Source organism: Phoca vitulina, unplaced genomic scaffold (assembly GCF_004348235.1).
Source record: "Phoca vitulina isolate PV1807 unplaced genomic scaffold, GSC_HSeal_1.0 scaffold14, whole genome shotgun sequence".
In the NCBI taxonomy this organism is placed as follows: domain Eukaryota; kingdom Metazoa; phylum Chordata; class Mammalia; order Carnivora; family Phocidae; genus Phoca; species Phoca vitulina.
Genome location: NW_022589717.1, coordinates 34359947 through 34386628, shown reverse-complemented (window position 1 = coordinate 34386628; position 26682 = coordinate 34359947). Strand labels below are relative to the sequence as shown.

At 33.8% G+C, this 26682-nt stretch overlaps 1 protein-coding gene across 21 annotated transcripts in view; it reads right to left on the bottom strand.

The window, feature by feature from the left end:
- RAPGEF2 (Rap guanine nucleotide exchange factor 2) overlaps positions 1 to 26682 on the bottom strand; it is a 232662-nt gene that overhangs the window by 33613 nt on the left and 172367 nt on the right. For 11 of the 21 annotated variants that reach the window (XM_032413087.1, XM_032413091.1, XM_032413088.1 and 8 more), the window contains 4 exons: positions 17567 to 17698; positions 7192 to 7369; positions 1097 to 1233; positions 326 to 484 (listed from right to left, as the gene is read on the bottom strand). In XM_032413087.1, coding sequence (XP_032268978.1) covers positions 326 to 484; positions 1097 to 1233; positions 7192 to 7369; positions 17567 to 17698 — 606 coding nt within the window. Of the gene's footprint in view, positions 1 to 325; positions 485 to 1096; positions 1234 to 7191; positions 7370 to 17566; positions 17699 to 23880; positions 23947 to 26682 lie in introns of all 21 variants that reach the window. The other 10 variants (XM_032413084.1, XM_032413086.1, XM_032413092.1 and 7 more) reach the window with 1 other exon arrangement.

The window sequence follows — 26682 nt, the reverse complement described above, 5'->3', positions numbered from 1 at the left end:
AACACCTAGTTATGCAGAGTCCAAACAACCTTTTTTTTGTTGTTGTTAGTAAGCTCTATGTCCAATGTAGGGCTTGAACTCTTGACCCAAGATCAAGAGTCACATGCTCTACAGACTGAGCCAGCAAGGTGCCCCGAGTCCAAACAACTTTAAGGAAGATTTATTTTTAATTTCCTGGGGCATGATAACACTAAAAGTAATAGTTCTAACTTAAAATATTATTTATAACCCTAAAAAATGACCTATTTATATAGGCAGAAAAATCTTACCCCAACGGCATATATGTGTTAAGCATAAAATATACATTTTTAATGATATTTTATACCTGGCAGTCATCCACTTTTGTTCTCATTACTCCTTTCATGTATTCTTTGTCCATGGTAGGAGAGACACCAAAACTATTCCCCATACATAATATTTCTGCTTTTCCATCTGGATAAGTTACTTCCACAGAACCATTCAAAATCACTGACCAGGAATCCAGCTAATTCAAAAAAATGAAGACAAGGCAGAAAATCATGGTCATGCAGCTGTAAATGCAAGAATGGTCCCCACAAATGATTTAGCAGATCTTTCACTTTAAAGATGGAATAATCCAAGTAAAATGAACTGTTTACTAAACTCAAAGAACAAGGAATAAAGCAAAGCACAGCCATGTATCTGTGTTTTCCACATGCCTAGCAAAGTACACATCATTCTGCTCTTTTAATTTGACCTTGGATATTCCTCTCTAAAATGACACAAGGAAAAAGAACTCTTCTGCTCCCCAAAACATATGTAAGCAATATCAAATGATCACTATTGCCTCAATAAGATCATTTTGTTCTGACCAAAGGCATATTATGAACATTTAAAGTTACAAAAATCTGAAAAGTTAATACAAAGTATTTCTATCAGTATCATATGAAATATTATAATAAAAAATGGATTTGGAATACTTTGACATAACAGTAAGTGTATCACAATTCTTGAATTATTCAAATTAATTGTTGCTTATTTTTAAAGAGGAAAACATGAAATTTGATTTTTTGTTTTTTTGCTGTTACTGAGAGACCCTCAAACAGAAACTTTTCCAGTGGTGGCAATGTTCACTGACCTCTTCACCATCATTCAACACTATGGTCCCAGCTCTTTCCACCACTGCGAACACCATCACGGCACAGAGCTCTCGTCTCACCGACATGGTCATATTGGCAAAAGCAGGCAACTGGTGCATAAATTCTAAGAGTTGTTCTGAAAGGCAAAAGATACCGTAAACATTACAACTTTTTTAAAAAGCAAGCATTCAAAAAGAATGCTCTAGGGTTTTTGTTGTTGTTGTTGTTTGTTTTTTGAGAGAGCGAGAGAGGGAACACAAGCAGGGGCAGAGAGAGGGAGAAGGAGACCTCCCACCAAGCAGAGAGCCCTATGCGGGACTTGATCCCAGGACCCCGAGACCATGACCCAAGCCAAAAGCAGACGCCAACTGACTGAGCCACCCAGGCGCTCCTCTAGGGTTTTTTTTAAATGTCCTACAAACCTGCCCACTGGAAAATATAATTACTTCAAGTATTGTTAGTATAAAAGTTGGATTTCTTGCAGGTACACAAAGAATTGTCACTGTGGAAATGGTGACATTTACCTATTGATTTAGGAACAATAGTATACACTGTAATTCAAATTCTAATGGGAATGAAGAAATTAACAAACTTCAAATGGGAAATTTCTACTGAAAATGAGCTGTGATCTTATTAAGGCTAATTAAAGGATAAAATAAGCTGAAATGAAATAGAGCTCTGAGAATTCTCCAAGAAGTCAACAGGTCTATTCTAGTGCCTTCTGGGCAAGTAGATGTCCAAAACAGCAGAAATAACCACTTTCAATCTAAAGATAGTCCAGGATTTAGAAACCAAAGGATATTTTCTATGAATGAAAACAAATCTATAAAAATAAATCAACTAAAAAAATTTACATTATGTGAGAAATACAAATTAATATATTATTTTTTATTCCACAGATTGGCCAAAAAAGAGAAAAGTATGATCACTCTTCCTGTTGGCAATGTTGTGGACAAACAGCTTAAACTTTCATACATTTCTAGCTGTTGACAAGACAGATGACTTCATAGTCTTTTCTAGTCCTGTAGTCTCTATTTTTAATTTTCTCTATTATTAGGTAGCTTTACTAATTACTTACTAAGTTCCTTCCTTACTCCTCACCATGGATCTATGAGGCTCGTTTTCTTTCTCATTTCACAGGGAGGAAACAGGCTCCAAGTCATATAATTCGGAGGTGGCAGTGATAGGATTCAGGGCTGCCTGCCTCCAAAGCTTCTGCTGGACATTATAGGTAGTGACAAAGAGCATGAGGTGTATGTCAGACAACATCTGAATACTTATTAGTTATATTACTTCAGGCAAGTTGATTGATTTCCTTAAGCATGTTTCCGTCATTTGTGAAAGAACAATATACAGTTGTGATAATAAAATTAAATAGAGATAATAAAGTCCTTAGCACAGAGCGAATACTCAATAAATAAGAACTGCTATTCTTGTCATTATTATATCATTCAAACTTTTGGCTAAGTAAAAATTCTGGTACATTTTTCTTGTCCTCACATAATGAAACTGTCCCCATGCACATTCCCTCTATCTGTTAGGATTTAGTGACATATTTTATGTTACTGCATATACAGTAGTTTGTTAACTGCAAAAACAACACAGAATAGAAAGATATATTCTGTGAAAACATTACATTTCCAGAAGGTCAGACTGAGTGTTTTTCTCTGGCCCAGCTGGGTAATGTCTCTTCTGATTAGACCCTACATCATCCCTCCTGTATAAAACTTTTCATAACACAGGGTGGCTTCGGAATCAGAATAACAATGGTAGGTGGTACCCAGTGTTCTTAGACCTGACCCAGACTGACGTGCCAGGAAATCAATTTACTGCTGCAACCAGCACTTTTTTTTTTTTTTTACAACCATTTTTTAAAAAAAAAAAAAAAAAGAGAATCAAAGCATATCACTTATAGAATACGTTCTGTTTAGTGAAACTTTTATTTCTGGAATGAGTAGGTGCGTTTGTGTCATGCCATATCTATTCCTGGGGACAGCGATAAAGCAATTTTTAATACCACTTCAAGAGGTACCCATATCTATTATATATGGGAGGTAAGAATCATTGCTTTACAAATGTCCTGACCTTTTGATCTGAAACATAAAGGCAAATGTATAAGCCCTGGTCCTCTGACTTGCACGTCACTGTTCTGCAGTTATCAGCTCTGTTTTCTTCAAGCTATCAGTCCCTTACCCCTCACCATAAAGTATTAGAATATTATCTATAGAACACATATTTTGCTTTTTTTCCCCTTCCCTACTGATACTAAATTTCCTTGGACAAATGAAGATTTATGGTCTTAAGAAAATATGAGACCAGAAGTTGTCAGAAATGTTTTAAATGTAACATAATATGTTTAGGCAACAATAAATCAAATTATAACTACATATATGATTGAAGAATATGAAGCATATGAATATGAAGTATAAAAATATATTCAGCTAGGGGCTCCTGAGTGGCTCAGTCAGTTAAGTGTCTACCTTCACCTCAGGTCATGATCCCTGGGATCAAGCCCTGCATCTGGCTCCCTGCTCAGCGGGGAAACTGCTTCTCCCATTGCCACCCCCCCAATACTCTCTCTTGCTCTCTCTCAAAATAAATAAAATCTTCAAAAAATATATTCAACTAATACTTGTTATAATGATTTGAAGTGCTTTGCATAGACACTGTTCTTGCTTTTTGGAAGATTCCTGCTCCATTAGTGGGTCATGAAATCAAGTTGATATATGAGTAATGACTAACATTAAAAAAAAATATGACAGGATAGAAAATATCTGTGCATCACATATAATATAAATAATAAAAAGATAGAAAAGATGCAATTATAGTAATGTACATGATTCTTCAGGCTCAGTTGAAAAACTAAAAATAAATAAATGCTTAACCAGAAGGCATCTAAGAGTTGTTGAGACTCTCAAAGATTCAATAATGGTACTGCTGGTTTTATAGTAACTTCTGTTTATTACACTGGAGAATTAGAGCAATTAAAAAAATAAAAAATTTCTATCACTAACCTTCAAAAAATAAATAAATATAAAATGAAGCATTTGGTTGTCAGGACTCAACATAAACTCTGGTAATGCCACAGGAATCACACAGAGGTAAGGAATTCAGAACCTGGGATGAGTAATAAGATAGTTTCTAGGACATGGAAAGAAGCAGCCATGGACTGGAGAAGCAGGACTACTTTCTTCTATATTGCTTGGGAAAATCTATTAGAATAATACATTAATTAAAACTATTTTATTTTATTAGGAAAGGAATATTTCTGTTTATGAAAAAAGACATTTTTTAAAACATTTTTCTAGTCAGTGTGACGTACAGAAAAGCCAGATAACCAACTTATAGACACCACAAGCTACGTCAGTATAGAAATTATCTTATTTGCTTTGGCTTAATTTTGTATAAGAAATTATACTATTAAGATTTTTTTTTTTTAAATCTGTGGAGGTTTTTTGGTGGTATATTGAAGGGGAGAAAAAAGAATTCTTTGGAAGGGGTCTTGGAAGTAGGTCTCTACCTTAATGTGTCAAGGCATCAAAACAAAAAATTAAATTCACAACCATTCAATAATTGAGGGCCTACAAAGTTATGAGTTGGAGAGCAGAAATCAATAAAGTCCCTTCCTTCAAAGCACTGAAACAAACAAAGCATTGAACTACACCCAAGAATCTATGGGAATCCAAAGGCAAATTTTTTTTAATTCTTGCAGTTTTTAAAATAAGATCAAATATTAGCAATTTCATTTGATTCAACTTAGATCCCCCTCCCACCCAGACACACCATTCCTTCCCTTTTTTGTGGGGGTAGAGGAAGGTGGTTAGGAAGAGAGGCATCCAGAGAAAGCATCAATTATGTAAAAGTTTGTAGTTTATATGAAAGGTGTCTATTGTAACTAAATACTGGAGGACCAGTTAGATTTAACAAGAGTAAAAGCAAAAGAGCTAAAGAGTTCTCACATGTGGTTCTGTTTTGAGGAGTCAGAATATAAGACCTTACAAGATCTCTTGTAGGCCACTCATTAGGCCTTATCTTTAATAATAATGGTTTATTATTTTAAACAAAAGTATATTTGATAGAAGCAAGAATCAGAATCATCGCTGCTTATAAGTGAATTGGTATTCAAGTAAATGTTATTCACTGGAGATTATATCAATAAGCCCATTAAAAAAAAAAAGATAGCTTTGTATTCTTTTGTAGGAATGAGCATAGCTTTTGCTTTCCAGAAATTGTGGAAAAGAAAGCTTCTTAGATATGAAGTGAAAATTTTAAATTTCCAGGAATGACATTTTTAATAATCATTATTTTCTTCCATAACTATACTAAAATGAACATATTCAAAAAGATGATACATTAACTTACAAAAGAATAATTTCCACATCAATCTGTTCATAAGCAATGTTCAATCTAATTAAAAAAACCTATGAACAAGGATTTCGGATTAAGATGGCAAACTGAACACACTTCCAATTTCACTTTCTCTTTAAAACTACAATAAAAAGATTTTTGAAAAGAAGTCAGCAAGGACAAAGAGAATAGGACAGTGAAGTACAACTTTGGACAATGGAAACCAAATGCATGTGTATGTGGTATCAGACACGAGAGAGTGAAACCCAGTATTTTCAGCAGGTAAAACAGAACCACTCTCAGAACCCTCCAAAGACTTATGAACTACTAACACCTCTGGAATGGGAGTAGAGGTGGTAGAGAATGAAATGGGCTGGAGTCAGGGATGGACATCTGTGAAGCCATTAAGTCCCCTCCTCTGGCAGAAATTATCCAGAAAGGATTAACACAGAACACATTCTTTACTGGGGGCCACAGACACAGGTGGCTTCCTCTTTTCACCTCCTTCAGGTCTGAGCCCTGGAAAAGGGCATTACCAGCCACTCCTTCCTAAAACAGGTTCCTGTTCAGTTCATTCCCCAACCTCCATCACTCCCTAATCCCCACTTTATTCTTCAGAAGGCAAAAGAGCAAGGACCTTACATGCCTTGCCCCCCACTGAGTTGCCAGGACCTAAAAACATGTTCAGTACATCAAAGGCACTCAATCGCATTAGCCGAATGAATGAATGGTTACCAACACGTGATAGTCACCTTAAATACTTAGCAACTCCTATAAATTTTAAAATTATATTTTAAGTGTCTAATACTAGTTGTTGGTTTTTCATCCTTAATTTTCTAGCATATGTATATAGTGTAAGTGGTAAAAGATTTTCTTCATAATGTTTGTTTCCCTCAAAACACATTCAACTGGCCACTCATAACTACGCCCATACTATCCTATATCTAACCCCAAGAGATCCAGTTCCTTGAATTTGTCTTCAAATATATATTGGCCCAAAAAAGAGTTGGCAGAGTGGTAGGACAGATAATCTGGGCTCAGCCAAAGATGGTTACAGATTGCAGGCCTGTGGTAGAGAGAAGACGCTCAACAGAAGTTGCTCTGACTCCTAGTATTCTAAGGAAGAAGCCGGCGTGCAGAAGGCATACTCAAACACTAAACCGTTATTACACAGTCCACTCTTGCTCTAATAGGAGAGTGGGTAAAGGGAACTTCAGGGATGGGGAAAACAGATACAAAACCACTTAGATTTCTAACCTTAGGGTGCACTTAAAGTCTCAACAACCCACAGCTCAGAGGCTGCTAACTTGACATTTCGTAGTCTTCTTTCCCTCAGTCCCATCTTCGTATGGAACCACAGAAGCAAACACAATTTTACCAATTGTCACTGACTAGTATTTACATACAGAAAACATGAGCTTAATAGGAACAGTGCTCACAAGAAACATAATAGAAGTAATTTGGAAGACTACTTTTAATTTTTTTTTGTCATAAAGTAAACTAAGAAGGGGCTATGGGGAAGGGTTGTATTAGGAAGTTTTATTATTTGTAGACTCCAGAACATAACTGAATAAAATTGATTTTATTTTCAAACTTTTTTCAACAAATGTCACTTATTGTTTATGCAAGGGAAATTTATAAATTAATAACTTTTTAAAGCTTACTATTCTTGGGCTCTATTTTATCAGATCATTTTACCCTAAATTTTTAAAATTGCTCTTAGGTTCCTTTTGCCATCCAAACTTACCAATGTCATCATCTGTCCTGTCAATTGGATCCTTCTCTAGACAGTCTCTCACAATGTCCCTACTCATCAGAGGATCTGATGCCCTCTCAATGTCTTCTTCATCATCGTCGTCCTCAGAATCCACTGCTGTTTCTGGCAACCCACTCAGGTCCATATCACCAGCCTCACTTTCTGTGGCCTTAAAAGAGACCAAAACAATTTTTTAACTGTTTTAAGTAAATCTTTTGTAGTCAAAGGAAATAAGAACAAATCTAATTTGAAATATTCAAATTTTAGTATATTAACTTGTCTATAACTAAGCATGTATTCAATATCAAGAAATATTAATGCACCAGGTACTATGTAAAAGGAATTATTTCAACAAAATAGGAGTGAATTTATCTCCTATTACATTTCTAGTTAGGATTAATGATCTTATCTCAATAATTCTGATTTCTTATCTGAGCTGTCATATGTACTTGAAACAGTAGACTAAAGAAAAAGATAGTGTTTGTTTTTACTCCATTTTTCAAAGAGAATGGCTTAAGCTAAGAGCTTAAGGGTAACACATGATTTTGAGCAATTCCTTCCCCAAAAGAATAGGTGTGAACTTATTAATGCCAAGAAGACTGAACAACTTCTTTCCTATTAGATGGTCTTTATGGAAAAGTGAATCATAAATCAAAGGTAACTTGATAAGTACGTGAACAAAACATTTAGTGTGACTATCCTAATGTCCACTCTCCAATTATAAATTACCAAAAAATATTAAAAGACCATATGCCTACAGGTAACACATTCTTTCTTCATTCCTCAACACAGGTGACTGTATCACCAAATTTCAAGTAATCAAGACATACTCTAGTACTTGAATGTTTTCTTAGTCACTAGAGTCACAGATTTCAAAATGATCTCTTTTGTTGGGCGATCTCAAGGCTAGAAGAGTTATCCTATTTAGGTCATTCTATAGCCTGTTGTGATTATCATCTCAATAATACATATAAATGTTATCATATTGGCCTTACTTGACATTCTATACCCAGAATTCACCGTTTAAGCATAATAAGAATGAATTCAATTAAATATTACTGTGTAAGTCTTAAACATCACAAACATGTTTTGCCAGATAAAATATTAAAACTTTTGAAAACACTTTGTTTTAAAATGATTAGCTTTGTGGAAAACATGTATTATAAAGTTTACTAACTTTGGATAACTTGCAGTCCACATGGTTTTCAAAGACAATAGACACCTTATTTTTAAGAATAGCCAAAAACACATTAAAAATGAAAGATAAAAACATAAAATGTTGAGCCTGATCATCATCACCATCATCATCTAACACCAATACTTACAATGTGCCAGGAACTGCTCTGTTTTATATATATATATTAGCTCATTTAATCCTCAAAACAATCCTATGAAGTAAGTGCCATTATTGACTTTTATTATTATTCAAACATTCGGGTAAAGAGAAATTATTTTTCCAAGGTCATGTTGCTGATAAATTGCAGAATCAAAATTAGAACCCAGGAATTCTGACTCTACAGTCTTAACCAAACCTAATCTGTCTCTTTATAAGATACTTACATATGATTGTGGCTTATAGAAGGATCTATACTTTTTCTGTAATTTAGCTTAAGTCAATATTTAAAGAAAATTTTTATTATTTTCTTATCAACAGAGTTTTATTCTTCTCAAGTATTTTCTCTTGGTTTATACTGTCAAACATAAGATTTAATCCTACCTTTCAAAGCAATTCAAACAGGTGTTACTATTTTCTAAAGTTTAACAAAAAGAATTTTAATCACATGTTTAGTTCTTCAGGTACAATTTCCTCAACTAAAATACATACATGGTAAGAAAAACTTAAGGGGAAAATAAGTGAAGACAGAATACCTAATGAAGACAGAATAATTAAAAATGGAAAAACCTAATGTCTACAAAAGTTCTAAGCAATGGCCTTAATAAATATTACTGCTGGGGTTAAGACCATTATCAGCAGAGGTGCTCTAGGTGGGAGAGCAGTAAAACCACAGAATTAATTGTGGCACACTCAGAAACACATCTCCTAATTTAAATTCAGAATTCACAGAATTGTCTCTAGACTGTAGAATGAAACTGAGGTAGAGCTTGATACGATGTAGTATGCCAAGACTATGATCAGAGAAATTAGGCCAACCCTGTTATTATCACTACCTTATTTCTGAAGTCTAGAAATGTGACAATGTGCTAATGCTTGCTATGTTTACATTTTCACCCCAGTTTCATCTGAACATTGAAGATTATTATTTATCACCTTATATTCTCAAATATACAATCAGTCCTCTATATATTCTTTAATATGAGCCTGGAGTGAAGAAGGGACACTAATGGAGACAGAAATAAATAACAAAACAAAAAAATAACTTCTAAGTAATACAGTTATATAGCTTACAGTTTTTCTTTAATTTTTAAACATCTACCATACAGTAAGAGATAAGATATTTCACACCATCCCAAAGAAATCATTACCGTCATTTACATGAATTATATGTAAATCTTAAATAGAAGAAAAAGACTTTTTTTTTTCTTAAAGTAAGCTCTATGCCCAACATGGGACTTGAACTCATGACCCCACGACCCTCACGACCCCAACAGCAAGAGTGGCATGCTCTAATGACGGAGCCAGCCAGGCATCCCAGAACAAAAAGACTTTTAAATGGGAATTGGATTAATCTCTTCAAAAATGAAACGTCTACCCCACTTGTGTAAATGATCATTAGTTGTTTTCTATTATGTGTATTCCATTCTTAAACAAATTATTCATGAAATAACATTCACTAAACCAGTAACTTATTTTTTAAAATAAATATTCATTATATTTTAAAATACTACAGAATTCCCCCCCCTTTTTTTTTAATCTTTAAGTAAGCCCTAGGCCCAATGGGGGCTTGAACTCACGACCCTGAGATCAAGTGTTGCATGCTGTACTGAGTGAGCCAGCCAGGAGCCCCTACAGAATTCCTTTTAATCATACCTTTTAAATAGAACTTGATAAACAATTTTTTAGGAGTCTACTAATTCCATAATATTACTGTTTCATGAACAATGAAATATTTGGAGACTGGAGTTAAAAATTTAATGAACAAACACCAACTGGTCTACAGGAGAAGTGTACTAAGCTTAGGAGTGCCTGGAACCTAGTAGTTACTGAATTTACACTTGCCAAATGAACAAACATAGAGTTTAGTTATTCAAATCTCAGCTCTACCATTTATAATGTGACTTTAGCAAAATTACTTAACCTCTATGAACCTAGTTTTATCAGTAAACTAGAGTTATATCTTCCCACTCATAGGACTGTTCTTGACTCAAATAAGGAGAAAGAAAAGAAAGCTTGTTACAGGCTACTTCAAAAGTCAGTCCCTTCCTGGGGTACCTGGGAGACTCAGGTCATGATCCTAGGATTGAGCCCCATGTCGGACTCCCTGCTCAGCAAGGAGTCTGCTTCTCCCTCTTCCTCTGCCCTTCACCCCATTCATGCTCTCTCTCTCTCTCAAAGAAATACTAAAATAAAATAAAATAAAATGTTTATATAAAAAAAAGCCCCTTCCTCAAGGGGACACATTTTTTAATATCAGCACTGGCTTATCTTTACCTCTTCCCATCCCAGTAATGAAGCTTGCACACAATTTATATTGGCAGAATTTTCAAAAAAACCAAAACTCTGTTAAATACTGCAACCTCTTACTGTAAAAAATGTCTCAGGCTAATTGCGACTATTAAATTCCGGCTAAATGGCTCATACAATAACAGTGATCCTACACTGAATGACTACGATGTAGCTAGTACTACATTTGATGCTTTTAATACATAATCATCTTCACATCAATTCAGCAAATTAGGATTATTACTCCTACTTTGCAGATGAGAAAACACTAGGAAAATCAAATAAATTGTTCAATGTAAACAAAACCAAACCTAGTGATTGTACTGGGACTTAAAATCAGGTCTGACCAATACAAACTAGTAAAATACTCTGCACTATAATACTGTGCCCAGTTTTCTCAATAGACTGTCTTCATAAAGAAAATAGTTAAATCATTAATCATCAGGGAAAAGCAAATCAAAACCACGAGATATTACCTTACACCTGTCAGAATGGCTAGACTCACAAAGACAAAAAATAACAAGTGTTGGTGAGGATGTGGAGGAAAAAGGAACCCTTGTGCACTGTTGGTGGGAATATAAATGTGAAAAACACTATGGGGGTGCCTTAACAAATTAAAAATAGAAATACCATATGATCCAAATATTCTACTACTGGGTATTTACCCAAAGCGAATGAAAACACTAATTCAAAAGGATACATTCAACCCTATGTTTATTGCAGCATTATTTACAATAGCTAAGATATGGAAGTAACCCAAGTGTATATCTATAGATGAGTGGATAAAGAAGATGTGAAGTGCGTGCGCGCGCGCGCACAGACACACACACACACACACACACAGATATTATTCAGCCGTAAAAAGGAATGAGATCTTGCCTTGCCGTTTGTGACAACATGGATGGATCTATAGGGTATTATGCTAAGTGATTTATTTCAGTCAAAGAAAGACAAATACCACATGATTTCACTTATATGTGGATCTAAAAAACAAAACAAATAAACAGACAAAAAGCAGAAATTGACTTATAAATACAGAGAACAAACTGATGCCTTCCAGAGAGGGAAGGGGGTTGGAGGATGGTCAAAATGGGTGAAGGGGATGGGAGATACAGGCTTCCAGTTATGGAATGAATAGGTTAAGAGAATAAAAGTTACAGACAGTATAAGGAATATAGTCAATAGTACTATAATAACATTGTATGGTAGCTATACTAGTGGTAAGCACAGCATAATTTCTTGACTTGTGGAATCACTATGTTGTACACATGAAACTAATGTAACAATGTAACACTGTCAACTATACTAAAAAAATAGTTAAAATATAATAAGGCAATGAAATGTTTTCTGCTTTGCTAAGTCATAAAACATAAAATTTTAAATATATCTATTTATGTATAAACATAGATAAAATGCTTGCTATTTTCTAGCTTCCTCCAAACTATAATATTACTAAGATTAATGCTAGTCTTTAAACCCTTTTATTCTAAATAAAGATAAGCACACGGGCACTCTATATTTAAAAATTATCTGATTATATGTGTCTCAGGAGCAAGAAGGAAGATTTACCTAAATTATAGATTTAGATGTACATTATAGTTAAATAATAATATTCTCAAAAAAACTAGTAGTATTTTCAGATCAATGCCAAAAGCTCTATGATTTACTGAAATCAAAAGGGACTACATATATTGTATTATGAATACAGTTCTTAAGAGATTATTTTGCATTTTTAAAGGATATCAAGAAAATGAACAGAGGAAATATTAAATGCCTAAAGCTCCAGTGAAGCATTAATTTAACTAACATTAATTTATTTAACTAAAATAAAAATAACTACTACATATATTTTATCATCAAGTACTCAAAAATCATTTATGAAAAAAAGTTTTTCCAATATCCCCATGGTTAAAAGAGTTGCTTAATAAGCATTCTTGATGTAAATCAATTTTGTGCAGAATTTCGAACATACATATTTAACCCAAATAGTATCTAAGTCAGACCTTGACATAAATTTAGGTTAGAAGAAGGTTATAGTGAATGCTTAATGCTGATGATAATTTAACCGAGACAACAAGTGAGTAGGAACTACCTACAAAACCATATATATGTAGAAAGTATGAAAATATATTTGGAAATAAGTATAATGCTTGCTATAAGGATAGTTTGTATATTATAAGTTATGCTGTTCCTAATTTTACACATCAATTTTTTTATTTCAATATAGGCTTTAAAAATATATTTATGCCTAAAAAACAGGAACAATTTTACAGCTTAGTATAAACTGTTAGGTTTCTTTCCAAAAACTATAATCGTAACAGGTGTAATAACATCTATCTGTAAATATTTATTATAAGTAAGAAAGTCTGTGCTAATTTGACAGGAAAATATCATATTTAATCCTCATATACTCAATTACTAATATATTTTGAAATACTTTATTTAAGGTACAGATATCTACATGTACTCTTTTGCAAATTACCTACTCTTGTATTTTGAATAGTGTTATATGGTGAGCTGAGTATTTTTCTTATTAATTTGCATAAGTGAGTTGTATTCTGACTTTATTTTTTTTAATTTTTTTTGGATTTTTTTTGTATTCTGACTTTAAATCTTTGTCTCAAATGATCTTTTAATTATTAAATTTTTTATTATTATACCATTAAGAGTTTGCTAACTCTTTAGTTTATCTGGAATTTAATCTTAGTTATGATATAAGGTGAGACTACAGAGGTGCTTGGGTAGGTCAGTCAGTTAAGCGTCTGACTCTTGGTTTTGGCTCAGGTCATGATTTCAGAGTCATGAGATTGATCCCTGCGTCGGGCTCTGTGCTCAGCATGGAGTCTGCTTGAGATTCTCTGCTTCTCCCTCTTCTTCTGCCCCTCCCCTTGCCTGCATTCTTTCTCCCTCTTTCTCATAAATACATACATACATACATAAATATATTTTAAAATAAAATAGATAAAAAAATAAAGTGAGACTATAAAGTGACTCCCCCACCCTAAAGATCATTTACTGAATAATCCATCACATTCTTCATTGATTTGTCAGGATTTCTCTATTACATATTATGTACTTACACATGAATTCCATTTTACTTGACGTCTCTGTTCTATTGATCTATTTTTGAACAACTGTTTCCAGTCCACCAAGCTACTGCTCTGATACTCACACTATGTAGCCAGGATCTTATGGCTAGAATTGCACTGTCTCATATAAACAACTTAGGCATTCTGTTTTCTACTGCCAACAAACTCCTACTTTCAACTGCTTCCGTCTGTTTCCAAGCTAACCCTTTTTCAACTTAAGCATGACCTTCAGTCTGCAAGACCCTACTACCTTCTATGTTTAGCTTTCACCCCTCCAGCTTGTAAGCTCTAACATTTCAATCACGTTCATTCAACACACCTTTACCGAATGCCCACAATTTCCTGGCTCTAAAGAGAAAATGGGGATGAGACAGAGAAGTTCCCTATCTTCTTGAAGCTGTCATCTTAGTAAGCAGACAGAACAACATAGAAAGCAATAATCATTTCAAAGTCTAAAAAAAAGGACTAGCCAGGGAAGAAACCAAAATGTAGGACCTACTTTTCAGAAAGTAATAAGGAAAGAACTCTCTGCAAAGATGGTACTTAAAAATGAAGGCAGAAAAGGATCAACCTAGGAGAAAACATTCCAGGCAGAAGGCATGCAAAAACAAAGCTCAGTAGTTAAAAAGAGGTTGGCAGGTTGCTTCATCCGTCTTTGTGTTACACTCATTTAACAAAACTCCAGGACTGGGTGAAGCCAAGTCTTTGCTTTCTTTTTGCTTGCTGTAGGAAAAAAAATACTTAACAGGACAGGGAAATCACTCTGTATTTGCACCATCTCAATTGAGCTTCCATTACTCTAGTCAATTTGCTCTCCTACTCCCTGAAACTTCTATTTCAAAACTTCTCTCTCCTTAAAACTCTCACCCTTGCCAATCCTCTCACTCTCAACAAATGAACTCACCTCTTCAGAGAGAAAAATTGGAGCCATGAGAGAGAAACGCGCTCAACTCCCAAACTCCCCACTCCAAACCCACCATGATAAATATGTACCTTTTAAAACAGAGGAAGGTTTCTCTTCTTAAAGCTAGTTATTCCACTTTGCTCTTGAATTCCCTTCTTCCCACCCTCTCAGAAATATTATTCTAGCCTTTTCTCTCTGGTACACAGCATTCAATTTCAGTCTCTCTGTGCCCATCTTGTAAGCATTTATACTCACTTCAATATGCAACTTTCTGACTTAGGAGAAAGTTCTCCTAAGTCAGAAGTATACAAAGATTAAATGGACTGCCATGGGAGATAGTTGTCCATCCCTGGAAATGTTCAAGAATAAACTGGATGCTTCGCTGATAGAAAAGCAGTAGATTAAGTCGGTCAGAGAAAGACAAATACCATATGATTTCACTCATATATGGAATTTAAGAAACAAAACAGATAAAAATTGGGGAAAGAAAAAAAAAAAGGAGAGAGGGAGGCAAACCATAAGAGAGACTCTTAACTATAGAGAACAGACTGAGGGTTGCTGGAGGGTGGGGAGGGGGGGTGTGATGGGCTAAATGGGTGATGGGTATTAAGGAGGGCATTTGTTGTGATGAGCACTGGGTTTTGTATGTAAGTGATGAATCACTAAATTTTACCCCTGAAACTAATATTACACTCTATGATAACTAACGATAATTTAAATAAAAACTTGAAACACTGAAAAATAAATAAAACATAAAAAACAAATAAAAAGAAAAAGAAGAAAAAATAAAAAAGAAAAGAAAAGCAGTAGAGGACTCAAATACAAGATTGGTCACTGACCCAGGTGCATCTGTCAGGGTCCTTCTGAACCTAAGAATTTCTGATTTAAAGATAATCGAAATAGTCTATTGGGGATCTTTATTAAATGTTAAGTTTTGTATAGCTAGTAACAAATCCTCAGATACACCTATGGATTTTTCCTTATGAGGGGTATAAACTTAACAAGGCTACATGCCTACCATCAAATTTGAAATGAATAGCCCTGAAACTCAACTAAAATGAAGCAAAATACACAGGGACCCTCTATTCCATCTATATACCCCAAGATAAAGTTAGGCTGCAGGCAGACCATGTCAGAGCAATTTGGAGTTCTCACCCACAGTCTGGATTCTCAGACATTCCATACCATCAAGAATTTCCTCATGAACTTATCCTAGCCTACTCAAGGTTTAAACACATAAAGCTAGAATTCCCTTCAGAATATGCCTCAATAAATTATTTGAACAACTTACTTCATTCTTATTATAAATTTGCCTTCTAGGAGTTCCATTCAGGTTTGTATATACTATAACCTCAAGCTGTGTTTCCACCGCAGCTCTTTAAAGTGTACAATCATCTCAAAGTTTGGAAGACAAGGGCTATATCATGATATTTCAGTTACTATAAAGCACAGCTTTTAGTTATACTGTTCATTGTTTTAGGATAAGGGATACTCAAGTAAATGTTTTAAAAAATCAACTTCTAAAAATAGGCAGTACCGGCTGGTGGAGGGAGGAGAGCAAAGTTACCCTTATTCACCACCTTCTCCTCCTCTAACATTTGAAAAATGGGATTACTTCCTAAAAATTTTATTATAAGTTAACACTTATTATAAGGTATTGATCTTTGCATTTGATATTCTATCAAACTAGAATTTTTTTAAAGTTACCTTAAAGAGCCAGATAATATTTCTTATTGCAAAATACTAAATTCTTAATCAGCCAAAAATCTACAAATAATTGCATTTGTGTCTTTTGATTATTAGGCAGTAAGCTCTCTACAATACCCCTAAATTATAGGAAAATGTATACCTATTACCTCCTTCAAACAAAACTATTTTCTAAGATCTACTAAATTTAGAAGTTAAATATTTTTGTCTGGAGGGTATTCTAATTGTTTACTTTTAGTATTTTTTTTTTTAAATAGAAGGTTAGCACTGCCTGAATATTTCAATGACCCTAAAACTATAATGTTTCTAAAGAAAGGTACTTCTATGGTCATCTCATTCACAATTCCTAAGAAGTCAAGAATTATACCTTGTAAAGCGAGTACTATGTTCTTTTTATTTGAAACCATCCAAAATCCCATATTAGTAGTATTTATTTAAAGACCTCTCCACAAACAGACCTTTTTTGCATTATTTTAGTCATTATTTAGTCATTAATTTAGTCCCAAGCCAGTGAACTCTTCGTTAACAATTAAAATTATTTTGCTTTTAAAACAGTTACGGAATTCCATAGTTCTAGTTTCTTTTCTATCCATCGGTATCATAAAAATTTATTTTATAAACATAACTAAATCTATACATAGTTTAAAAATGCAAAAAAAAATAACCCAATGATTTAATAATAATCTCAAGATTTTAATAAGAAAAACTTACTATATAGCATAATTCTGCAGTTTTCCCCTACAGTTTTGAGAAAGAATCAAAAACTTAATACTATAGTCAAATTTATAAAATATTTAGTCAAGAGAAATATCTCCATTGTAACCACTCTATTTAAAACTCTGATAATTGGTAATAACAGAGGTAAATACAATTAGACAGTAGTTCTACTTCCTGAAACAAACATACTATAACATTAACGTTTTATGTACCTGTACATATAATATACACATATATATTTACTTTATAGATCCTATCAATTAAGAATCATAAAACTCCTTGGAATACATAAAAATGAAGCAAATGACAAGGAAAACACTTTCTTACCTGGTAGATATCAGAAAGACTGCTGCTTCCAGAATCACTAGTGATACTACATCCTGAATGGCTAGAAGAAACGTGCGTCACCTGTGGGTGGAGACTATCAGTAAGGTGTAGTTTTGTGAAATCTGCAGGAAGCTATGGAAGGAGCAGGAGAAACAGGATTACAATTTGAATCAAGAACTCTTAAGACATTGAAACATTTTATTATACTCTATCCATACCATTTACCCAAAAGTACTAAGAAACATCTTTCATATTTCAAGTTCACAAATTACCAAATGTTGTCCTATGTATCAAAAATCACAAAATAAATTTTTAAAGTTTAGGGACATTCAATGAATCTTAACACTACGTTCAATATTTAAAGAGGTGGGTTTAAAGAGGTGGGTTAAAGAGGTGCTCACTTGGGTGAGCAATTAATTCAGTGAGTGACAACTTTCTAATTACACACCACTGAGGAAATTATTCTATTATTCGTTAGCCCCACAAATATAACTTTGTAGCAAGAACTAGCTTAAACAAGAAACAGATTTGAGGTTCTTATATGCTCAAATACTATTTAGAAGTAAAGAAAAGGGGTGACTGGGTGGCTCAGTCGGTTAAGCAGCAGACTCTTGATTTCGGCCCAGGTCATGATCTCAGGATCCTGAGATGCACCCCGCGTGGGGCACTGGGCGTGGAGCCTGCTTAAGATTCTCTCTCTCCTTCCCCCTCTGCCCCTCCGCACCCCCTGCTCATGGGCCCTCGCTCTCTCTCTCAAAAGAAAAAAAAAAGGTAAAAAAAAAAAATGAGCATTTTAGAATTGACAAAATGTACTGTTATACAAGTAAATGTCCTAGCCTCTATGAAGAAAACAGAAAAGAATGCCTTCAAAGAACTTAGACTTGAGAAAGTTATGGACAACATTTACCTATCTATACACATACACGTACATACCAATTTTCTATTTGTTCATGTTTAAACCCTAAATAAAAAAGCTTCTATGGAACAGATTCACTAAGTATCCCTCAAGTGCTTCTACGATTCCCCCATATAACAGAGAAAATGTATTGAAAAAGAAAATATCCATGGGTGGCCTGGGTGGCTCAGTTTGTTCAGAGGTGGACTCCTGATTTTGGCTCGGGTCATGATCTCAGGGTCCTGGGATTAAGCTCTGCATCGGGCTCGGCACTCAGCAGGGAGTCTGCTTGAAGATTCTCTCTCCCTCTCCCTCTGTCCCTCTCTCTGCTCTCTCTCAAATAAATAAATCTTAAAAGGAGAAAACATCCATATATTTTTCCATTCAACAAATATTTATTGAGTCTTTTTCCTGTTACTATGTGCTAGTCAATGAATGAGACACTAAGAAAACACGCCTTAAGAATCTTATACTCTTATAAGTTATTACCAGTTCTTTTGAATTAAAAAAAGGGCACTATTTATACTATCCCACTTATTATACTATTGGCCAGTAATACACTTGGCATTTCAAAATATAGGCTGACATCATGCAATACTGGTAATATTTTCTATGTCCTCCCTACATACTGATTCTATTTAGCTGTTGAATAATAATAAAAAATATTAAAATAAAACCTAAATAAGAGTTTATCTTAGCAACATTCCCTTTTCTCCTTTGATCTCATCCCTTCTCCCCTTCCAAAAACAAGATGCCATTCCATAGATTAGAATAAATTTCCCAAGGGAGGTGATTCAGTTTTATGACAATGACCAATGAATTTTAATACCTCAAAGTTTCAAACAAAGAGGCAAGATGTAACCTATATCCCACAATCATTCAGATCTGACTCAACAAACAGACTATGATATTTAATAATATTAAATACCGTCTGTACAGAAATATTTTTGACTTCATGAGAGACAAGGTAAACAAAGAAAAGACTTAAAAATAAAGTTTTTTTCAAGGCAGATGCCTAATGGGGGCATCTGGGTGGCTCAGTCAGTTAAGCATCTGCCTTCAGCTCTGGTCATGATCTTGGGGTCCTGGGATGGGGCCCTGCATCAGGCTCCCTGCTCAGTGGGGAACCTGCTTCTCCCTCACCCTCTGCCACACCCCCCTGCTCATGCTTTCTCCCTCTCTTTCAAATAAATAAAATCTTTATAAAAAAAATAAAGTTATTAGGAGGTATATGATTAGATGCCAAATAAATGGACAAAAAACACATATGTTGGAGGAACTCAGAGAAGTGAGGTGCTTACTCAAATGTGTGAAATCATTGCAAACGTGACATATCTCACTAAGGGTGTTGTTTTTTAAAAACCTGATAACTGAAGATGCTGTGAAATATTAGATAAAATTTAGGAAAATAACAATTCCCATATAAGGAATAGATAGGTGAATAATTCTAAGTTGAGAATTTATATATATATTTATCCACAATGTAGAATGGTGAAATATTTGCAGGATTTCTTCAGGAACAATTTGAAGACAGAAATCTGCCAAGATGTACTAATGACTATGATTTTGCATGTTGTTAAGTGATAGATATCAGATATTAAAATGTGTCCAAAACCAGGATAAATATCCTTCATCGTCTACATTTCCATTTAATTCAGCCACTCACTGCAGAAGCCAACTGGGGAAACATTATTCAATGGCTCAGTGATTTTAAAAGGCATAAATCAATACATATAATTATAGAACAATAAACTGATTTCTATTGATTATTTTTTATAGACATGACTCAGGTTGACACGTGCCACATAGTGTGATTTTTTTAAATTAACTTAAATTTGTCAAATGAAGATAAAACTCTCTAATGAATTTTTACTCACTAGGCATTTATTCAAGTCTCATAGGACTCTCTTCTCTTCAATATCCATTAGGTGGTCATCTTTCCTAAGAATTTGCTGTGTGGATAGTACTAAGAGCTACAGAGCTCTACATCTACTACAATACACATGGATCCAGCCCTTATATACTACAATCTCTTCAACTATGCTAGCTTATAGCCACAGATACCAGAATTATATAGCTATGTTAGGCTAAGACCCATAAAGAGCTATTTAAAAAGAAAAAAAAATATTTTCACTCTTAAGAATTCAATTCTACTTTAAATACTTATTATTGAGTATCTGCTATGTCAGACGGTTAGGGCCAGGGAATATGGAGGTGGGTAAGACAGTCCCAATTCCAAATGTAACTTTTACTACCCAAAATGTTATTGAAACAGGTGTTACCTACAAAAGAAAAAGAAATCAGACATACTTTTTTTAAAAAACATGGCTTTTATCTTCCCCCTACCACCAGTATTTTTTTCAGAACAGCATGAAATGTTATATTAAACTCAGAGTAAATGCATACATAATTTAGTATTAACTGAATACTTCTTTATATTAGAGCAGATGCCACATTTAAGAAAGTTTAAAAATTTTCCCCATAGATTTGTATAATAGTATCATGATTAAATTTTATTGACAGCACACCTCAGCCAAGGTTTCAGAATGGGAGAAGCTGTGGGAGCTGTTCCCATAAAGGAAGAGTCTGAAATGCACTGCTTTCACCCAGCCAGCCACAATACTCTAAAAGAATAGAGACCTGAGCCCACATCTAGGGGAAATGGTCTTTAAGAGGCAAATGGACTAGACAGGGGTTGGAAGTTAGGGGACACGCACAGTACAGGCACCCATGTTTAAACATGAGGTCAACAAGGATAACACAGAATCCTTAGGGAGGCAGTAACTCATAGTCTGAGTAAAATATACCAAGAAAGGGCACAGTATGCCAAAGACAACAAGATTCATCTATTCCAAATTTTTCTAGGCTTGACACAGTGCCCATTTAAATTACTATCAGTAGCCTATTTCATTAAATTTCAGATTAAAATGGGGCTGTGAATTATCTTGTGATTCTAGCCACCATTTATAGCTGAAACTGTTCAAAATATAAGAAAAATGTTTGAAGTTGGGACTATATACAGTAATTACCTGAATAAAATTAAACAATAATTAAACTAAAGGGAAAATTAACACATTTTATACATTTTGATCTTAATACCAATATATTTCACAATCAAGAACATAATTTAAAGGAGTCCCATATTTTTTTATCATTTAAATATTTTTACTATTTGATATATGAATATATTACTGTTTAAATTTTTCCTGGATCCAGCAACCTATATTCCTAAAAATATGGTACTTGTGGATCACAATTGCAATAAACTTCTGTTAGGCAAATGACTGAATCATAGTTTAACCACAAACACTATTAACTACATAAAAAATGCAGGGTAATATTAAAATCAGATTTTTAAATGCATAAAGTGAGCATAAACAAAATTCATCATAATTTCATATAATCTGGGTATTGTAAAAAGTTATATTATTATTTATATATATTATATTATTATATAATAACTTTTTTTCTTTTTTGGGAGAAAAAGGGATGTTACAACAATTAGCTGTAAACAGGTACTATACAAAAAACTTTAGTCTCATATAGGAACAGGCATTTGACAGTCTTTGATTTATTAATTAGTCCAATGACTGGCATTTATAAAATTACTAGTTAATAAATGAACTATGTTTTAAACATAAATGCACTGGCTTTGAGTGCTTTGAAGTCTCTGATACCACTAAGTCAATACTTTGTTGAAATGGTAAAATTCTTCAAAGTAGTGATAATGTATTAGAAGCTAAGATGGCTGCCTTCTTCCCTTTCCTTCTCTCCCCACCAAAGACTTCTTTATTCTCATGTTTTTAAGCTCTACAAGGAAGAGTTGGTATATTACTGGACATGTAATGGAAATGGACTAGAGTTTCATGTTTCACAATGCATTATTATTAGCATAGGGGGTTGCTAAGAAAGCCAATAGTTAAAAAACAAAACAAAACAAAAATACTGCCACCAACATTTGAAATTTATTTAACTGAAAAATTTCCCAACTAACCTTTAGAATCACTTTATTTCAAGAAATAGTTAACAACAAAACACACAAGGTTTGGGTTAATTGTTGGGATCTATGTAATCTTCCCTTTACCTTGAGTGACACTATCTAAAGTAAGTTAAATATCGTACTTAGTGACCCAAACCTAACTTTATATTAAGATGTATTCCTAAGAATTTACCCAAATGAATACTGTTTTCCTCCTATCATCACTGGAGTTTTGTGAGTGTTCTTTATGCTCATGTTTTCAAGCTCTGCAAGGAAGAGTTGGTATGTTACTGGACACATTTCCTATTTTTCTCTGAGATGTTAGTGAAAATACAGTCCCTTCTGTTTTCTATTTTCTACTCATTCATCACTTATTGGAAACCTATGTTGTGAGGATTAAATGTATGACCAGGCATAAAGCATTTAGGGTAGGGCCCAGCACACAGAAATCACAATAGAAGTGTGTTAGCTATAATAATTACCACAAGTGGATGCTGTGTAAGACACAGGTCCTTTCCAGCTCTAGAATTCCTACTGTAGCTAGAATCTAAGACTAGATACCAGTGGGTTATTGAGAGGGCTTTAGTGGCCAAAATCATTCAGCCACAAACACTGTCCCCTTACTCACTTTAGAACTCAAGTTGTGTTTTAAAAGCAATTCATATTTTCTCTCTCTCTCTGCGTCTGTATACACACACACCCTATTTTTCTTTTATTACTCATCTGTTCAGATACTACTAGTCCTGACACTCTCTGACCTGTTTCAATATACAGCTTGAATAGGCAGGAATATTATTTAGTAGCTCATTTTAAAGGCCACTTCATAATACGATCGACTTTTATATCTCTCAATCCTAATATTTCTTTAAGAACACCAGAAAAAGTAAACATTTGGATTCCTGAATATTATTCATCAGAAGTAATTTTTGCTTCCCTTATACCTTATGATATGTTCTAGATCCAATACTTATTCTTAATTACATCATCCATCAGTATTCCAGAGAAAGATATTTGCACAATATACAGTTTCTTTTGTTCATAAACATAAAAGCAAGAAACAGTTTTCCTAAAAGTGTCATGAGATAATGATTTAATAAATGAATAGATCTAATTATATTTCTCATTAAAATACATGGAGACATTTTTTAATGTTGATATGACTATGTTTCACAGGAGTGGGTCTACAAGAATTTGCTTTATGTCTACTGGAGAAACCTGACAAAAATTAATCATTTGTAAGAACATTCTCCCAGCTTCCTGCCAGGCTCAAAAGACATAAGCTTCATGTCAACATATATGGAGTTATCCTCTGGTCAACCTCTTCCTCAGGAAACTTTGGACAAGTCAATTAACTTCTGTGTACCTTAGTTTCTTCTATCAAATGAATATAACATAATACAAGGACTAAATGAAATAATCATTGTGAACTACAGAATCTACCTTACTGATGCCTCTCTCTTCCTTTTCATTCCCTCTGGCATTTTTCCAGTCAAGGTTCTCCATCACCTTAGGTCAGATGTTTTTCAAATACAATGAAAAAAAAAGAGAAAAACCTGACTTATTTTTGACACTGTCATAACTAACACTACCATTACAGTAGTTTACTTATGATATATATTCCCCCGTCTATATGTTACATTTTAAATAAACCATATGTTTATATGGACGAGCTCGCTGCTTAGAATACTGTACTAAATTCTGTGAAGTAAACAACCTCATTATCATGATATGCTTGTAGTTCAATTACTTACTCTCTTTTATAAACATTCAAATTGTCATAGCTAAGAATTCTCTCAAAGTGATAACATCTTGGGGAGTTTGTGCTTTTGTGTGTATAGTCTTACGATGTTTGACTGCAAACACCTCCATGTATTTGACCCAGACACATGCTGAAACCTGGTATGGCTTAACCACAGTAAGATATTCTTGCCATCCTGAGCACACTGCCTCTAGAGGACAGTCTGAACAGAAACACCACTGAACAGGAGCAAAGTCCAAGTTTAGTCATGCTTTATTTCAAAAATTCCTTGCTACTTTCGTACATGAAAATAATGCTTTAAAGGGAACTTAATAGAGAGGACTTGCTATGAAGATACTTATACACATGACTATTTCACATGGCTTTCTGTCCAAAAATAAACCTTTACGTGTTAGAATTAGCTACTGAGATATGGTAGTGACCTAGCCCTCACTTCAACGCAGAAAAGTCACTCTCATGTTTTTTGGGGTTGGTAACATAAATGAAATCATAAACTTCATTGGCTAGAGTTGGACAAATTACAATCTAAAATTTAATTCCTACACTTATGAAATAGTGATAATTTGCACACAAATAGAACACATATTACCCTCTGTTGAGGAAAATAAACAACCAAAACTAGTAAATTGATGTTTTTAAGCAAATACTTTTAGAAAGCCTTTTCTTTTTTTTTTTTTTTTTTTTACAGTATATGCTTTTATTTATTTATTTTTTTTTTAATTTTTTTTATTGTTATGTTAATCCCCATACATTACATCATTAGTTTTAGATATAGTGTTCCTAGAAAGCCTTTTCTACTAGATGTGGAATGAAAGCATTGAACAGAAGGAATCCACGTGACATTTACTTCAAAACAGAAAAGTAGAATCCTTTAGTATGATGAGAAAATGTATGAACTTATTTAGGTACCATATATTTCAAAATGTAAGGCTGTGCCCCATTTTTTTCAAAGAGAAGCAATACTAAAAACACCTGTATATGAGTTCCTTTGTGCCAGGCCCGGACCTAAGCACTTGCAGATATATTAGGTCATTTAATTCTTATGACTATCTTACGAAGTAGGTGTTATTATGACCATTTTAAATAGGAGGAAACTAAGACACGGAAAAGTTAAGTGATTTGCACCAAGATCACGTAGTGAAGAGGCAGTAAAGAAAGATTACAGCTCTGGATGTCTGGCTCTAGAGCACACACACTTAAGCTTTAAATTTAATGTATTTATTTAGTAGCTGACCTGAAAACTCTCATGGATATTAATGAAATGGTCACATGGCTGCTTATATCAATTTATTGATATAGTTTCTTGTGCAAATTTTAAAATCATACGGGAAAATACTAATTTAAAATAATTTTTCACTGTCACTTTCATAAAATCAATCTATTAAAACTTTACATCTGCTTCCTAACAGAATTTTCATTCCTTCTAAATTGTTTGAGATATATTACTTTTTTGAGTCTGTATGTGATAATGTGCATTAGTGAAGTTGATTTTTCATTTATCTTATAGGTTCTTTATAAAATCGCTTACTATATACCTTATAAACTCATCTTTAAAATATTATGGCAATATCCAGTACTTGCCATTTTGAGATCACACACCCAGGAATCATTATTAAATCTGTATAAAATGTAAAGCTTCTTTCACTCCTTTATGCCAGCTCCATCATGTGACACTGGTAAGCATTCCAAGCTAGCACTGCTTGAGGTCATTTCTGCATTATGTTCCTTACTGAAGAGTATTTTAAGTTTTTTTTTTTTTTTTTAATGTAAAATAAGAGAGAACCTCATAAAATATGTGAGGAGAGCAACTCCTTTTCTGGCACTTATTTTTGGCAGAAACTAAACCTTGCCTGATGTATAATTTCCCTAACATTTGATAATCAGAAAAAAATTATGCAGACACATACACAGAGTTAGTTATAAGTTAGTCAATGAATTTCATCGTCTTAAAGGAAGACACCTGGCATAGTGAGAGCAGTTCTATAATTAATATCAGAACCAGTGAAAATTCGTCATTTGAAAGATAGCTGTATTTTTTCAAAATGAAAATGCTTATCTGGGACCTAAAATAAAACAAATGTCTATACAGTTTTCCACAGAAATACTGAGGTGGTTGATTAATTATGATATATGGCCATGAAACGTCCTGTTGCCTATTAAGAAACACAGTTTTATGATGGTTTAAGAGACAGCCACTCCATTCTCACTCCACCCCCCCATCCTAACTCCCCTACACAACATATAATCCCTTCTTCTTTTCAATTTATTTGCAATCATCAATAACCACCAATCTGAAAAGCACACATTTCTCCAAGGGATTTAAAAAAAAAAAAAAGCCTAGATCACTCAGTCCAAGAAATTGTCAATAAAATACATGGCAGCTGCTGGCTTTGAGTCAGGTATTTTAAGCATCATCTTCTCAGTAGCATTCCACCTATTTAAATCCCAAACCCCTTCGTGCATTTTCTCTTCATGTTAGTAAC